This window comes from Littorina saxatilis, linkage group LG12 (genome assembly GCF_037325665.1).
Source record: "Littorina saxatilis isolate snail1 linkage group LG12, US_GU_Lsax_2.0, whole genome shotgun sequence".
Classification (NCBI taxonomy): Eukaryota; Metazoa; Mollusca; class Gastropoda; order Littorinimorpha; family Littorinidae; genus Littorina; species Littorina saxatilis.
In genome coordinates, this window is record NC_090256.1 from 11,694,248 (window position 1) to 11,712,616 (window position 18,369).

At 40.7% G+C, this 18,369-nt stretch overlaps 1 protein-coding gene across 3 annotated transcripts in view; it reads right to left on the minus strand.

The window, feature by feature from the left end:
• Positions 1–18,369, minus strand: part of LOC138981251 (ras guanine nucleotide exchange factor O-like) — a 30,236-nt gene that overhangs the window by 10,547 nt on the left and 1,320 nt on the right. For 2 of the 3 annotated variants that reach the window (XM_070354091.1, XM_070354093.1), the window contains exons 2-8: positions 10,990–11,085; positions 8,957–9,058; positions 7,507–7,661; positions 4,994–5,127; positions 4,423–4,592; positions 3,671–3,857; positions 447–505 (exon numbers count right to left, since the gene is read on the minus strand). In XM_070354091.1, the coding sequence (XP_070210192.1) occupies positions 447–505; positions 3,671–3,857; positions 4,423–4,592; positions 4,994–5,127; positions 7,507–7,661; positions 8,957–9,058; positions 10,990–11,085 (903 nt within the window). Of the gene's footprint in view, positions 1–446; positions 506–3,670; positions 3,858–4,422; positions 4,593–4,993; positions 5,128–7,506; positions 7,662–8,956; positions 9,059–10,989; positions 11,086–13,592; positions 14,102–18,369 lie in introns of those variants that run through there. The other variant, XM_070354090.1, reaches the window with a different exon arrangement.

Below are 18,369 nucleotides of genomic sequence, written 5' to 3' on the forward strand. Positions count from 1 at the left end.
AGTCTTTAGCTTTTTTTCTGTAAGGGAAACTCTGTGACTTCGCTTTACTCTTAAAAATAAAACTAGCTATAATTCCTGTTGAAATAGACTGCTTGCAATATCAATGTAAAAATGAATTCCAATTTGCATGGTATGAAGAGTGCAGACAGACACTTATCAAAGCGGAGAGTATGAATTCAGGCCAACTTAAAAAAAAAATTTTTTTTTAGGGGGGGGGGGGAGCCAAGAGCTAGGAACCATACTTTTCACAAATAACACCCCCGGGAAATAAAACACCAACAACATGTAGGCTGTGCGCATGTAATCCAAAGCAAAGCGTGCACACACAGAGTTTAGTTAATAAAAGTAACAGCCTGTCTGACCGACAAACATAAGTCCTTCATATATATATATATGGATATAGACACTAAAAAATAATTAAAAGAATCGATTTACGATTCACTCACATCAATCACCTGTCCATCACCAGCAGCCAATGGTCTTCTGACAGCATCTGTGCCTGCGCCTAAAGAAAGAAACAAGTCGCGTAAGGCGAAATTACTACATTTAGTCAAGCTGTCGAACTCACGGGATGAAACTGAACGCACTGTATTTTTTCACCAAGACAGTACAGCTTCGTCAATCCCCGCGTGAAGGAAATCGCTCACCTTCCACGTGCAAAACGTAGTGATATTGACACGCCAGATTAGCGCGGTAGCGTATTGTGCTAAGCAGGAAAGCGCGCTTTTCTGTATTCTTGTTAACTTTCTGAGCTTGTTTTGAATACAACCTATCATATCTATATGTTTTTGGAATCAGGAAATGATCACGAATAAGATGACATCATTTTTGGATCGATTTCTTAAATTTTAATCGTAAGACTAATTAATCTATTTTCGTTAATTGTGATCACATTTTAAGAGTAAACATGACATATGTATATATTTTTAGATTCAGAATGTGATGAAGAATACGATGCAATCAATTTTAAATCTGTTTGCGAAAAATTGATTTTAATGACAACTTTAATGAGCAAACTCATTAATTAAATTTTAAGCCTCCAAGCTGAAATGCAATACCAAAGTCCGAGCTTCGTCGAAGATTACTTGACCAAAATTTCAACCAATTTGGTTGAAAAATGAGAGCGTGACAGTCCCGCCTCAACTTTTACGAAAAGCCGGATATGACGTCATCAAAGACATTTATAAAAAAAATGAAAAAAACGTCTGGGGATATCATACCCAGGAACTCTCATGTAAAATTTCATAAAGATCGGTCCACAGGGTTCGTACAGAGTCCTTGAACCCTGGAAAACTCCTTGAAAATTGGAAAACCTTTTCCAATTCCAGGCCTTGAAAAGTGCTTGAAAATAGAGTTTTGTTAAATAGTCATTGAAAAGTACTTGATTTTTCCAAATTGTTGCCTATACATTTCGTCAGCAGCTTGTCTTATTTAAAAAACAAGAAGGGCAAAGCCCATACGACTCACATGCTTTACACATTTTTCCTACCAAAATACATGTGACCTTGACCCAAGGTCAAGGTCATCCAAGGTCATGCAACACAAAGCTGTTAATTCAAGACATAGGAAGTACAATGGTGCTTATTGGCTCTTTCTACCATGAGATATGGTCACTTTTAGTGGTTCACTACCTTATTTTGGTCACATTTCATAAGGGTCAAAGTGACCTTGACCTTGATCATATGTGACCAAATGTGTCTCATGATGAAAGCATAACATGTGCCCCACATAATTTTTAAGTTTGAAACAGTTATCTTCCATAGTTCAGGGTCAAGGTCACTTCAAAATATGTATACAATCCAACTTTGAAGAGCTCCTGTGACCTTGACCTTGAAGCAAGGTAAACCAAACTGGTATCAAAAGATGGGGCTCACTTTGCCCTATATATCATATATAGGTGAGGTATTGAATCTCAAAAACTTCAGAGAAAATGGGAAAAATGTGAAAAATAGCTGTTTTTTAGGCAACATTTATGGCCCCTGCGACCTTGACCTTGAAGCAAGGTCAAGATGCTATGTATGTTTTTTGGGGCCTTATCATCATACACCATCTTGCCAAATTTGGTACTGATAGACTGAATAGTGTCCAAGAAATATCCAACGTTAAAGTTTTCCGGACGGCCGGCCGGACGGGGCCGGCCGGACGGACGGACGGACGACTCGGGTGAGTACATAGACTCACTTTTGCTTCGCATGTGAGTAAAAAAATGCAACCCCCTTTTTTTTCGTCAAATACAGTACACACATTTTGGGAGAATAAAAGATCGAGTGAAAACGAAAGCAGATGAACTAACTATTACTAGTCACCCGTAGTTGCTTCCCTTCCCGGAAGTTGGCAAGGGAAATAACTACGGAATGACTAATAGTTTGCAGACACGGAGAACCGCAGTGGCATTTTTATATCTCTTACTGTGTCTTAGCGTGGACAATGGGGAAAGGCAACTGCGTCTTCAATCGTCAATGGCTTGCCAATGCAAAATACAAAGCTTGGCTTGTAGAAGCATCGGATAAAGGAGTTTAACGTGGAGTTTGCAACTGAAATGGTTGGAAATGGCAATGCTGAGCTACGAGATTTTGATTCCCAGACTGGACGCCTTGACTCACTGTACTTCTCCCTGCTTGCTTCGAGGAAGGAATGGAAAGACCTGTGGTTTGTCATAAGAGAGCTGCTGATGTTGTCCCACGGACAGGCCTCTGTCGAACGAGGATTCTCTGTTAACAAAGAGATTATGACAGACAACATGAAAGGGAGAACCCTTGTGGCACAGAGGCATGTGACAGACCACATTGCAAACGTAGGTGGAGCTGAGAAAGTGATGTTGTCTAAAAAGCTACTCTACAATGCTGCTAGTGCTCGGCAAAGGTACTCTGAGTACTTGGAGGCAGAGAAAGAGAAGAAGAAGAACGAGACACATGTGCAAAAAAGAAAGGCTGACATGGATGAGATTCAGACTCTCCAAGCAAAGAAAAGAAAGATCGAAGATTGTGCGGCTGACCTGCTCAAAAGCGCAGATGCTTTTGCAGAAAAGGCTGAACACACGCAGAACTTCAACTTCATAGCAAAGTCAAATGCTTTGAGGAAAAGTGCAAAAACCAAGAAGGACGAAGTGGCATCTCTTGAGAAAGAAATTCACCAGAAATTTGATAACTTGAAAAACTGAAGGTAAGCTTGGTGCTTTGCATTAATTTGGGGAAAATCATGTCCTTGAAAAGCATTTATTTGGTCCTGGAAATGTCCTTGAAAACTCCTTGAATTGTATCAGCTCTGCCCTGCAGGAACCCTGGGTCCAGTAGTTTACTCTGAATCGCTCTACACACACACACACACACACATACACCACGACCCTCGTCTCGATTCCCCCCTCTACGTTAAAACATTTAGTCAAAACTTGACTAAATGTAAAAAGAGAAATGTTAGAAGCAAACAAAAATTGCATCCAGAATTGCTTCAAAAAATGATAACATATTCAGCTGTAAACAGAAATAAATTTGAATCCTGTTTACAAAATAATAATGCGCTGAATCTGCTCCACTGAACGTACAATATAGTACTTGATAAGTATTAACACTTTACCACATCAACATTGCTTAACTTTCTGGAAGAAAACTAAAGAGAATAAACAAGATTGACAAAATATATTCACTGGAAAATGACCCATCTAACATCTTACCTGTGACAATCACTATGGAAACGACCTTGCCATCAAAGGTTTTGTCACCTTGGTGCGTAGTGATAGTGATGACAGGATGAATCTTCACCAAGTAAAGAGACCCAGGCGCCAGATTGAAACCATGACTACCGTTCAGCACAACGTCTGTTGGAATGAGTGGTTCTTTGTTCTCCCATGCTGGTTTTCGCTGATGAAGGATAGTAATTTATAATGCTTTTACATGTACATAATGAAACAGTATGTAAGCCTACATGTTATTGACTGACTAGCCCCAAATAATTGAACACCGGCCCACCCCTCCCCCACCCCCTCTAAACCTATAGGGACATAAGTACCCACACCCAAGTTATATGTGCACATGTGTGTATGTGTGTGCGTGGGGGGTGCAGGCATGCATGTGTGTGTGTGTCACCGTGTGTGAAAGAGAGATAATAATTTGCCTGCATTCTCAAGTAAAGGAAAGCCCCTCATTGGTGCTATATTTCATAAACGTAGCATACCAAAAGACTCTTCCTTCTTGCTTGTCCAGTTTGTATGGGTTGTGAATATACCCTTGCTTTTTGAGACAAATTAATAATCCACAGGCCAATCACCAGCGATAGAGAACGTCTGAAACACAAGGATCATGTGTAGATTGTTGGTCTCACAAAAAGCAAGGGTATATACGTATTCACTCTTCCTTAACCCATACAATATTCCTTCAGAGTTATTGCCCAACATTGTCTATAAAGACCAACAACTTTCCACCAAACCTTGATCTGCCTGCTTCCACAAAAAATTGCAGCCGTGTAGTGGAGAGTGCAGGAGGTGGGGATATCATCTGGTTGTGGGCAGTTCACCAGCATGTTGACTGCAATCTCCTCCTTCACACGATCCTGAGGAATGAAGCGGTTGTACTCGATGGCTCTGATGCGCTGGCAATCTGGGAAACAAAACAAAAAAGTGTTCAAGGTTGGAATACTTGATGAAGTGCATGTAGATGTGCATGCACACGATTGTTGACAAACAGATGGATCTGTAACAGGATGCAGTCAAAAACTAAATCATATTTGAACATGTTTACACACTAGCATAGTGCATGAGCACGCACACACACACACATACACACGAACATATGCACACAGATAGACAAACAGAGAGAAAGACTGTGACAGAAATTACATACACACCTGTGTGCATGCACGCACGCACACACACACACACACACACACACACACACACACACACACACACACACACACTCATGAACATGAAAAAAAAAACCAGACAGACTGAGACAGACAAAAAAACACTTGCATATTCTGCGTGACAGGTCTAAATTACCAAAAGCGCCAAGCTGAAGAGAGTCGTGAAGATGAACCTTCTCTTTGTGGAGACTGAAAGGCAGCTGAAGGAAGGCAGGCATGCAGTCATCTGGAGAACTCATCTTCTCCACCTGGTTCACCAGTGATTTAGCACTGAAACACCCATGATTGCAAGTATCACAAAAAAAGGCATCATTATATCAAACTGAATTTTCTGGCTACAGGTACACTGTAAAGACTCAAGATTACCAGTATTTTCACCAGCAGCGGTTCGTGTGTGTGTGTGTTTGTATCTTTGTGACTGTATGTCTGCAGGTGTGTGCGTGTCTGTAAAAAAAGGTACTGTGTGAGCGCTCCCATTCTAACCTCTTCATCAATTCAATCCACTGAAAAAGACATTTAAGCTCCAAACCAAGCTTTCAAAGCCAGTTTCAGAAATGCAAGGCTCTGTCCACCTCTGTTGATACACAAAAAGCACACACAAAAAAAGAGAAAATAATTTAAAAAAAAGGGGCAACAACAACATTTTCAAACAGAGTCCTCAGCTGAAGCACAAGTGTCCCATTGAGGCAGACGTGACAGAAACTGTTTGGACATTCCCCTACACCCTGGAGCCCTATAAACGTCCGCACAATCTCTCCAGGTTGTGTGCGATGCCCACGGGGCTCCTTCATTGCCATGCACGTCACAACAAAGCGAGAAAAAGGTGCACACTTAAGGGGCAGCGACCCCCCCAAAGGTGGGCCACAAAATGGAAAAAATCCACTCAGAATAATGAACAGATTCTTCTCTATCTGGCTCCCTCCCATTTATCTTCTGACTTTAATTCTGTTTTTATATTTATGTATCTTTTATTTACTCTTTTTTGTCATGCCCTTGGTCATGCGTAGTTGAGAAGAAACAAAAAAACACTGATGATTCTCAGCTTTTATTTGAAAGAAGACCTACCCTGGAGCGTCAAAAGCAATTTCACAATGTCCTCTTCATGCAGCTGAAAAAAACACAATCCTTGATGGAGGGGGAACAAACAGCTCAGACATGATTTTTTTTCAAATCGGTTTCCGCTTCATGCTGCTTGCCACAGAAAGCGTGCAGGGAAAACTTCTTCTTTTCTTTCTGGTTTTTTTTTTTCCAAAGAGAGAAAACTCTGCATACAAGTTTTCGTTAATTGTTTTACCTTTTCTTCAATATCCTAGCTTAGCTTCAGCCGTCGATCATCACGTTTGTTCCCGTGAAACAACCAGGTTGAACTTGCAGTTACTACAATACAATCATGTTACAGTCGAACCTGTCTTGGTGACCACCTTTCAGTAATGACCAGCTGCCAATTAAGGCCACCCGAAAGGATCCCTGATGAAACATTTTTCGGAATAATACACCTTTCCATAACAACCGCTTTTTATTGGTCCTTTTGGTGTCCCCCGAAATCGGCGTATGCTGCCTGAATGGCGGGGTAAAATCGGGTAACACCTAAAAATCCACTCGTACTAAAAACATGAGTGTACGTGGGAGTCTAAGCCCATGAACGAATAAGAAGAAGAAGGTCCCTTTGGTGGTCATTAGGCCAAAAAGAAAAATATGTGTGTTTCCGGTAACCCGACCGACCCTATTTTTAAGCGCCGACCCTAAAGGTTTTTTTCGCTTTTCGTAAAAAAAAAATAAATAAAAAAAATATGAAGTCAAGTATACTTTATTTACTTTCAATATATCTAGGTCAAAAACATGTGCTAAATAATTGCAAGTAAACTAAGGAAGCGTTTAAAAAATAAAATAAACACGTAAAAAGACGTTACCAAAATGTAAGAAAAAGGTTGTTTAAAAAATTTAAAATTTTTTTTTTTTTAAAAAACACACACCGACCGACCCTATTTTTTTTTGGCGATGTTACCGGAAACAGACATATTTTTCTTTTTGGCATGATTGAAAGGTTTGACTACATGTACTTGCTATGATTCTTTCTACCTTGTCTTTCTTTTTTTTTTGTATGTGGCGTATATACATTAAAATTGTCAATAACTAAGTTTGAAAAATAAAACTTTGAAGTTTAGAAAAGACAAAAGTCTCTGTCTCTGTTGTACAGACTGCCAGGCCGCTGATTTTTTATATGTGCTCAAGTGGAAGAATTGTTCTCATCCCACATAAAAACCTGAACAGATCAGTGATGGTTAATGAGCGATGATCATTCACAAGGGAAGAAAATGTTGACTGTCTCGGTGTTCTTATACTGTGACTGTATTTTCTTTACCTTTGTGTTATCATGTTTTTGTGGGGTTTTTTTTCAGTCATGCAAGAAGATTTACACTGTTGAAAAAGAAGACAAACTAAGCATTCCAACCCTGATGCAAGATTTTAAGATGTACCATCTTGTACAACGTTTACAAGATCGAAGACAAACTCTGCATTCAAACAGCTATTTACATTAAGGGACACAACTCTTGATAAATCACCAAAGGCACCAAATTGTTGCCATTACCTCCCTTGACACACACACGCACACAATAGCCTTCACACACAATAGCCTTTACGTCATACCTCTCCAAAAACTGTGGGTAGCTTTTCAAGAATTCTTCCCGGGGTAAGCTCTGCACTGCGGAGATGCAATCGTCGGAGAGCTGACAAGTGGTTGATAGCACCTCCTCGTGAGCTTTCTGCAGCTTTTCTAAGTGTTGTAAGGATAATTTCATTTCCTGTTGTACAAAGAAAGTATGTAAGGACATTACTTGCTTTTCCATGTGCCGTGAGGATGAATTTACCTCCTGTTTGTTTGTTTGTTTGTTTATTTGTTGCTTAACGTCCAGCCGACTACGCAGAGCCATATCAGGACGAGGAAGGGGGGGATGAAGGGGGCCACTTGTCAAGCGATTCCTGTTTACAAATGCACTAACCCATTACTTGTGTCCCAGCAGGCTTTAGTAAAACTAAATTAATACCTACTTGAAGATTACCAGTTTCCAGTATGTTAAAATAGGCTTAACCTATCTACTGCTGGACTTACATCAGAACACTAACAGATTAAACTATACATGAATCGCGAGACAAGCGGCAAGAGAAGAGATTTTTGGAAAAAATACAGGTGAATGAGCAAGAAGGCAGAAAAAAGAAAAGAATTCATGAAGAAAAAGAGAGCATGACAGGAAAGAGGAACCAAAAATCTACCTAACAGCAAACTAGAAAGCTCCTGCGGTTCCAAAAACAGGAGGGGCTTTTAATTTCATAACCGCAGTGCCCCACTGCGGGAAATTTACCTCCTGCTGTGCAAAGAAAACCATGTGATAAAATAATGAACTCTGCTTTTCTAACCGCTTAATGAATAACTTTACTATCTATTGTGGAAAGTATTGTGATGACATTATATAATCATTTTGCTTGTCAAAGTGCCGGAAGACTATAACTTTACTTCTTTTAGTGTAAAGTTAAGCATATTTGATATATTCATTCACACACTGTTTCTGGTAATGCTACTTCTTATGGAATTTAACTATATATACAGTTTATAGCAATCCAGGAATTGTTTTACAACAATCAAAATATATATGTAAACCACTGATGGTATGGTAAAGTTCTGTAAATGATAAAACCAATGCAGCTTGGGATGAAAATAAAGATGACTTGTAGGCTTACCCTAACCCTATTCATTTTCCTACCGAAGCTCTAATGAATAAATTGTGTGGAAAATTCCACGAACAAATGTGATAATTCCACCAAGCATTCTAAAGATCTTTCTAAAAATCTACCTTTTTTTTCATGTAAAGTATGTGTGGCAATTATACAAATAATGTTAAACCTCCAGTACTTCTGCATTACTGTATATTCATATTCATTCTTAAAGGCAACTTGTCCTTTTTTTATGCAAATCTATTATCAACCTTGGTTTGCAGTCCCAAGAATGTTCCTTTTCACCAAATAAATGAAATACATGTACGAACTGAATGTTTTGATTTTGTTTAATTAATTAATTATAAACTATCCGCCCCTTAATTACCTCCTCCATATCTGCCATCAGTTTTTGTTGCTGTGTTGTGATAGTCTCCAGCAAGGAGGCAAACTCCTGTCGCATCAGTTCTTTGCGTTCCAACCATTTCAACTGCAACATAAACTCTGTGTAACCCCACCAGTATTTCCACCCTAGGTTTGCATGTGTAACTGAATTATTATGAGATCTCATGTGAATGTGGAAGTTTAGCTGAATTATCATGGAATCCCATGTGAATGTGTAAGTTATCTCCCCTTGACCATAATTTGTACCAACAAATCTATATTGAACTGTGTTTCCTGTTTGCCAAACAGTTTCTGCCTGAAGGAGAGTTACTGTTATGTAGTTGACTCAGTAGCTTTACTAGACTATGTAAGCAACTTACCATACATATGTACACAGTATTTGGTTCCATTTCCGCCTGTTTCACATGCAAGAAGCTGGCCTAGCCCTGTCTCACAATTACTGTGAATGTGATAATGATTCAAAACCTTTAAAATTAGCATGGTAGTATGACTTATTACTATCAGTTTTTAGTTAATTGAATCAACCCATTCCTGAATTTATGATTATAGATCAATCAATCAATCAGGTACACAGCTCCAGCTTGAAACTGGGCTGATGGAAATGTCTTACTTTATGAACACATTGGAATATCCTCAAGGAACAAAAAACACACTACTTGATCTCGTTTTACTTTATTCTGAGTAATGTTATTAATTCATTAAGTTCATATTTTGTTCATTTTATCATTATTATTATTTGTTTATCCTTTCACTCCAAAGCTAGACCAATAACAAATATGCTTTCATTTGTCTGTAATTCAACGTTCCAATAGCTAACTCAACTAATTTTCTTATTTAAGTTATTACAGCAGACTTCCACTAACTCGCAGTCCACTAAATCGCGAATTCGGCTATATCGCCGAGACCTCTTGGACCCCGAAAAAAAAAACTGACCTTTAAATTTTTTTATTTTTAAAATTAGTCACGAAAAGGCCAAAAAATAGTACAGATCATGACAAAATGTTCTATCATAACCACGCTATCTCTCTCTGGGTCCGATGGCCTTTCATCATGCAGTAAATTGTCATTTCATCTTATCAGTCTCTCTCTCTTTCTCTCCCTCAGTCTCTCCAAATAGTGTTCTACGTGTGTGTGTGTTTTCAGGTTGTGTACATTACGGGTTGATCGAGACCTGCGAACAAAAGAAAAACAAACCTTTCACGCGCACGTGCCCCACTCAGTCAAGAACTTCCATGCCACGATCGGTATCGTCAAATTGGCCACGTGCCTATAGAGGTTAAGTGTCTGACCAGTCAGTATGGCCAGTCACACTCGAGTCCAGCTAATTGCGATCTCTGCTAGACGGTCCGGGTGGTCACAGGCGCCAATCAAGTGCTTAAACTGCGCTTCTGTCTTCTGCAATTTAACACTCGAGTCCCGCTAATCGCGATCTCAGCTAGATGCCCCAGATTTTCTAGTGTGTGTGTGTGCAGCAGTGAGTCGTTATACGCGCACAGTGTACGTCTGTGTCTGTCTGTGTCTGATTAACTAGTAAGTTTGTGACGACGTATGAGTCGGAGAAAAAAAGAAAAGAAATCGTCATCTGCTGATAAAAGAAAACGTGTCATCGCAGTTAATCTTTTGAGAACTTAGTTGCCAACAGAAGCGTCACACTTGCGAGAAACGCAGTAACACATACACATGAACATTGTAGCACAACCACATGCCAGGCGTGCGTGCGCACGCGCACACACGCACGCACATACACACATGCACGCACATGCACTCACACGGCAAACGCACACACGACAACGTGACGCTCACAGGCTTTTTGTGACCAACAAGGGAAATAACCGCGTTTTTCTCTGACTCAGAAGAGAACGCGGTTTCTTCCCTTTAATTGGACCCCAAACTGCATCGCGAATCGGATATATCGCGATCAAAAATCTTTGGACCCCAAAGACCGCGAGTTAGTGGAAGTCTGCTGTATCAATTATTTACTGATTTCTGAATGTATTAATTGTTGTTGTGTTTTACCTCAATCTGAGTAGCCATAGCCTTGATATCCTCGGGCAGGTAGTTGATTGTTTCTGTTTTGGTTGTCACATCATCAAGCCTGTCCAAAAGTTTCTCCTGAAAGGTAAATACACATTGTTGTCATTATAGTATTGTACATAAAAGTCTGTGTTTCTGTTCTGCATGTAATTGCTAACTATGATTCGTTGGTTTCTGTTATTAATAGAAAATAATCAAAGCAAATGTCAATATCCAATACATTTGTGTGTATGTCTCTGTGTTTTTGTGTGTGTGATGTGTGTGTGTGCCATCCTGAACTCAGGTCAAAATGAGTTCGGTTCATTCTCTCCCTGACAGGATGCCCTGAGTTTCCTTGTCTGGCAAGGAAACCAAATTTTGTACATATTTAGATCTTTTCGTAATGTGTTATGGATATAAGCAGATTCGCGATCGTCGATAATGATTTTTTGATGGTGTTTTTAAATTACAAAGGAATTGATATATGTAAGACAGTTTCAAGCGAGCTATTTTTCGCGGATGTATATACTGTGCAAACAACTCTAAATATGGCAAAAGTGTCACGTGATAATCAACCGTTTGGTTTCGGCGCTCACTGGAGCAGACGATTTTTTCTGTAACCAGTTGACAGAGATGAAACCATATATTATATATTACGGTCTCCTTCCGGCAGCAGTCCCAAAATTTCGACTTGTTTTGACCTTAGAACGATGTCTTTATCATAACTGTGAAGAACAGAACGGAGATCACTGTTGAAGTCGGCCAATCTGCAATAATTTTCGTCTCGCGAACACTGATCTCAAATTTAGATCAGTGCTCGCGAAAAACATATGAGAGATAACTCTGTATTCTTGTTTTGATAGATTCGCGTAGGACTGTAGCGTCCGGTCAGAGAGACAACTGGTAATAGCCGTGGAGCGATGCTTATCAGAATGTGTGTGCGTGTGTGTGTGTATGTGTATGTGTGTGTGTGCGGGGGTGGGGGGGGGGGGGTGCTTGCATGCATACATGTATGTGTGTCACAAATCAGATAAGCAGGTAAACACACCACAGAGAGAGAGAGAGAGAGAGAGAGAGAGAGAGAGAGAGAGAGAGAGAGAGAGAGAGATACAGGCAGATAGACAGAATACATTCATGAATGCTGCCTCCTGTAAATCATCATAGATACTGTCAGGCTTTTAGTTTTACACACAGTACAAACATCCTTCCATTTGAACACTCACCAAACGGGAACATCCTAGGTGCCCTACGTAAAGAGCGACCAATTTTTAAAGAATTAATTTTGCGGATTGTCTCAGAGTCAGAGACAATCGGACCGTGGTGCGTTTTGGCGCTTGACCTAATTTTTAAAATCTGAATAATAAATTGACAGCTTGTTACATAAACATTCTTAAATCATAAAAGAATTCTTTTTTCATCAAGACAAGATCAGTACAATTCGAAGTTTTGAAAAACGAAAAGCCCGGAAGCAGGGTCACGCAAGGTCATGGTTCTCGTAGCAGACGACGGTTTCTGCCTATCGCCAGTTCCTCTGAACAGTCAAAAGCCATCGCTAGAGTTCTTGTGAACCACAGCCGTTTGTTTCGTGCATAGTCAGAGGTACATAATAACGTGCTATTGCAGATAAGCTCACATCGAGTCGCATTCAAATTACTAACTGACGACTACATTGTGAAAAAGGGAAACTGGATCACACGGGTTCACGCTGGCTCAGGGGTAAGAAAAATCTATTCTTTGAAATTTGCTCGCTCTTTAAGCCTGTCCCTAATTGGGCGAAGTCGACTACGCGTAGCTCACTTCGCAAAGCTACCTGAACTAGACTTCGTCGAAGCTTCGACGAAGTCCAAGCAAAGGCACTATGGCGGAGAAGAGAGTTATCTTTTCATGTCTTGGCGTCTCAATTAGACTTATTAGCCAGAAAGCGCACGTGCGTAGTCTCGACCAGCGCGTGGTGTGCTTCTTTCTGAGTACTTTACGTCACAAATTGTACTTTACGTACTTGATAATGACGTAAGTTAATTGTAACACATATTTATGTGTTCTATTTTGTTTACTTAGCACGGCCGGGACCAAACGGCTTGAGCGCTGGGATTTCGAGTTTCATTCAACATGTCAATGCATCGCAGTATGAAATAATACAGGTAGGAGGTTAGTTCTTGTACTTCAGGTCAACCAAAGTTGATAAATTCATTCTTCACTATAGTATTGAGTCTGATTTCGTCGTCCATCTTGAATCGAAAAGCACTCTTCTTACGAAAACAGCAACTTCGTTGCGTGCTACGGCGAAGCTTCGCATGTCAAAACTTGCGAAGCGATGTAGTGGACAAAGTACTTCGCCGTAGCTGCGGGTTTTCGGCATAAAGACTTCGCGAAGCTTCGTGTAGTCATAGACCATTTATCTATTTGGTCTATGGTATAGTCGACTACGGGCTCAATTAAGGACGGGCTTTACGTAGGGCACCTAGGATGTTCTCAAGCGGTGAGTGTTTAAATGAAAGGGTGTTTGTATTGTGTGTAAAAGCCTGACAGTATCTGTGATGGTTTACGGGAGGCTTACTGTGCCTTTAAATAACCAGGAAGTAAAGCTTTCAATCGCTAGGTGAAACCTTTTCACAGCCCACTTGCTGGTCCAAAGTGACAACTTCATGCATGAGGTGTCGCTTTCTTTTCAGCTCGCACTGAGGACAGACACGCAACTGACACGCCTTGCAGAAAAACGACATCTTCTGTCCATCTTCGGGGCAGAGTTCCAGCTCCATGTCGTAGCAGCAGACCCCATGCTCTACGCGGTGCCGCTCTTTCCCTGCAAACCGCTTGCCGTGCGAGCGAGCGCAACGGTCGCAAAAGTTCGTCAGGCATTCGTCGCAGTGGTTCCTCGCTTCCGCCTCTTCGTCGCACAATTCACACACAACAAACACGTTGGACAGGACGGAGCCTGAACTGTTCCCACAAGCCATGACGGCGATAATCGTTGTGTATCAGCCGTGGTCAGCAGTTCAGTTCAGGCCGCTATGACTCGGGCCGACCGAGTAAATCAATGGCCGGTTTGGCCCGTCAAAGCCGAACGGAAACCGAAAGTTACTTTTCCCAGAGACATTCTATCTATGTCTCTGCTTTTCCGAGGAAAAGAGTATAGAGTGATTTCCCTTGCAGGCATGGTTACGGACAGACAGTGATGACGCGGAATGCTCTCTCTCTCTCTCTCTCTCTCTCTCTCTCTCTCTCTCTCTCTCTCTCTCTCTCTCTCTCTCTCTCTCTCTCTCTCTCTCTCTCTCTCTCTCTCTCTCTCTCTCTCTCTCTCTCTCTCTCTCTCTCTTTCCTACTTGTTTATTCTTTAGCAATTTTAGGCTAGTTCCTCTTTAAGGCGAGGGCCAGATGTAAAAAAGCAGAACACTGCTTACTCTATTACCCTTAAATAAAGAATTGTTCTTGTTCTCTCTCTCTCTCTCTCTCTCTCTCTCTCTCTCTCTCTCTCTCTCTCTCTCTCTCTCTCTCTCTCTCTCTCTCTCTCTCTCAGGGTGCTGAGGTGCGTGTATACGGTATGGTGTGGCGTGTGTCAGTGCACCATTGTTTTGTTTTCATAACATGAATTTTCACCCGTGCCACAAAATAGTGGGTTTTAAATGAGGATATATAAAAAACGCTCGCGCTGGACCCGAGTACTCTTCAGACTGGCTCGCTCCCCCAGTATGAAAGTTTGTGTCTTTAGTGTGCACGTTTAAGACCAAGTGATTGCTCTGTGTGAATTACAGGCATTCCCTTTGCTATATAAGTACGATGTGCGTACTGGCCTTTCTCTTTTATTTGATCACAGTGAAAAATATACTACCGACCCTCTTCATAACTGGTGGCCCACGAAGTTCTTTTACTGTCCTGGCTCGCGGATTCTTGCATTTATCACGCCCCAGGTAGTTTTACCAAATTCTTTAATGTAAAGTGAAGGTAAAAGACTGAAACATATGTAAACAAAGGAAACCATAAGAAAAAATACAAATTAATATGAAACTAATCAAAACACAAAATCGCGACCTCTAAACCACCGCAGTCGCGACCGAGCAACCAACGCTTGGTAGAAAATGCGGTACACAACAAATCAAATTGTTCAAACACACAACGCGCAAAGCCTGGCAAATCGTCTCGCATGCGAGACGCATGCTATATTTCTCGTCAGTGTGTGACGCGTTCGGCTTTTCTCATCAGTGTGTGACGCGTTCGGCTGTTCTATCAGCTCAATGGCTGCGTGTTGCCCCGCCGGTGTGAACTCCTCCTTCGGCCAAGTCGTTTTTGTGGTTTATTTCGCATTTAGGTCCCAGGTAACATTATGAAGTTTTAATACGATCAATCGGACCTATTATCAACTTTTGAACGAACTGCGCCCAGTAGTTTCCCAGCAATAAGCTGTTAAGTGGAGAAAGACACACACACAGACAGACACACAATTAAAGTCTGCTGAGCCCAAGTACTAGCGTACTCGGGGATAATGCTCTCATCAACCCGAAACAGCTAAATCTAAAGCATATTTTAATTAGTCTGACTTGTACAATAAGTTGTATCATGTTATTTTGAAGTATAGGGAGCTTTTTACAGTGATTCGTGAAGGCCGCTTCACTGGTCCATATTAGGCACCCAGGCTCCTAATATGGACTCTGTGATTTTTTCTGTATTTAATTTTTGCTGAATGTCTATCAAAGCTATTTCACTCTAATTAGGCCTAACGGGTTAACCTAAGAGAGAAGAACTACCAAACACACAAGAAGGGCAAAGCCCATACGACTCACATGCTTGACCTTGACCTTTACATGACCTTGACCTTCAGCTAAACCTAGCAATGACATCATACACTAAGAACTGCTTTACACATTTTTCCTACCAAAATACATGTGACATTGACCCAAGGTCAAGGTCATCCAAGGTCATGCAACACAAAGCTGTTAATTCAAGACATAGGAAGTACAATGGTGCTTATTCCCCCCTCTGCTTCTTTACCTCTGTAAACTTGTAGGGGTAGTTATTTTTCGATAATGACCCAGCAACCAAACAAATAACGACCCAGCAACAGCCTGAATCCTCGATAGTGCAATGGGTTGAGAAGTTGTTCTGTTTCGGTACTACTTTTTGCGACTGAAAAGTTCCGAACGCTCTAACGTACGAAGTATACATCTCTGGAGCAAACAATACAAACATACCGCATTTAAATTAACAACTACAGGCCTGAACACATGAATCTTCATATAAAATCCATGAGTTCGGTTGTTTTCTGAATCTAGATTTGCCGTGCTCAAACGTTCATCACAAGCAATTTCCCGCAAGGCAAGTAACTCATACTTTGTCTAGCGACAAGAGTAGTTCCCCTTCTTTTCACTCAGTTTCTTCGACAACAGACTGCAATCCGACGGTCAGTTTTCAACAATATTTCATTTAATAAACAGATCACACGCAACCAAATGCACACATCTCATCAATTTAAACAACATAAAGCGGTTTCATACACTATTTTCCCCAGAAAACTGAACTTCATACAGTTTTTAACTTTGGAACACGGGTGCAAAAGTTCGTCTGCTAGTCCCATTTGACGAAAGAAGCCCGGCGATACCAAAACATATACAGAACACACAATATCTGCCTTTGCCGCCACAGCAGAATAACAGCATATCTGTGTACTTGATTTTAGTCCAAAATAGGAAAACTGACAAGAAGTGTTAACAGAATGGAATGATTTGCACGGAACTATACAACCGCGCATTAATCAGTCACAGAGTCGATCGCCTGCGCAGGTTGACTGGTTGAGTGAATAGGATTCGATCAAACTTTCGCAAAAAACCTCCTCTTTTCTTTGAATAACTGAAGAAAGGAGGAATAAAGAGGTTACACACCTCGTCTCAGTGATTATAAAAAATAATGGTCTCAGTTCGCGGTCATGAAAAAGCTCGCTAAAGCTCGCATTTTTCATGATCCTCTAACTTCGACCATTATTTTTGATAATCACTGAGACTCGGCATGTAACCTCTACTTATTCCCCTCTCTGCTTCTTTACCTCTGTAAACGTGTAGAGCTAGTTATTTTTCGATAATGACCCAGCAACCAAACAAATAACGAGCCAGCAACAGCCTGAATCCTCGATAGTGCAATGGGTTGAGAAGCTGTTCTGTTTCGCCGGTACTACTTTTGCGACTGAAAAGTTCCGAACGCTCTATACGTACGAAGTATACATCTCTGGAGCAAACAATACAAACATACCGCATTTAAATTAACAACTACAGGCCTGAACACATGAATCTCCATATAAAATCCATGAGTTCGGTTGTTTTCTGAATCTAGATCTGCCGTGCACAAACCGTTCATGGCAAATTCCCAAGGCAAGTAACTCATACTCTAGCGACAAGAGTAGTTCCCCTTCTTTTAACTCAGTTTCTTCGACAACACTGACTGCAATCCGACGGTCAGTTTTCAACAATATTTCATTTTATAAACAGATCACAGGCAACCAAGTGCACACATCTCATCGATTTAAACAACATAAATCGGTTTCGTACACTATTTTCCCCAGAAAACTGAACTTCATACAGTAATTAACGTTGGAACACGGGTGCAAAAGTTCGTCTGCTAGTCCCATTTGACGAAAGAACATTATCCTAAGCGATACTAAAACATAAACAGAACACACAATATCTGCCTTTACCGCCACAGCAGAATAACAGCATATCTGTGTACTTGATTTTAGTCCAAAACAGGGAAACTGACAAGAAGTGTTAACAGAATGGAATGATTTGCACGGAACTATACAACCGCGCATTAATCGATCGCCTGCGCAGATTGACTGGTTGAGTGATTCGGATTCGATCAAACTTTCGCACAAAAACTCCTGTTTTCTTTGAATAACTGAAGAAAGGAGGAATAAAGAGGTTACACACCTCGTCTCAGTGATTATTAAAAATAATGGTCTCAGTTCGCGGTCATGAAAAAGCTCGCTGAAGCTCGCATTTTTCATGATCCGCCAACTTCGACCATTATTTTTAATAATCACTGAGACTCGGCATGTAACCTCTACTTATTGGCTCTTTCTACCATGAGATATGGTCACTTTTAGTGGTTCACTACCTTATTTTGGTCCCATTTCATAAGGGTCAAAGTGACCTTGACCTTGATCATATGTGACCAAATGTGTCTCATGATGAAAGCATAACATGTGCCCCACATAATTTTTAAGTTTGAAACAGTTATCTTCCATAGTTTAGGGTCAAGGTCACTTCAAAATATGTATACAATCCAACTTTGAAGAGCTCCTGTGACCTTGACCTTGAAGCAAGGTAAACCAAACTGGTATCAACAGATGGGGCTTACTTTGCCCTATATATCATATATAGGTGAGGTATTGAATCTCAA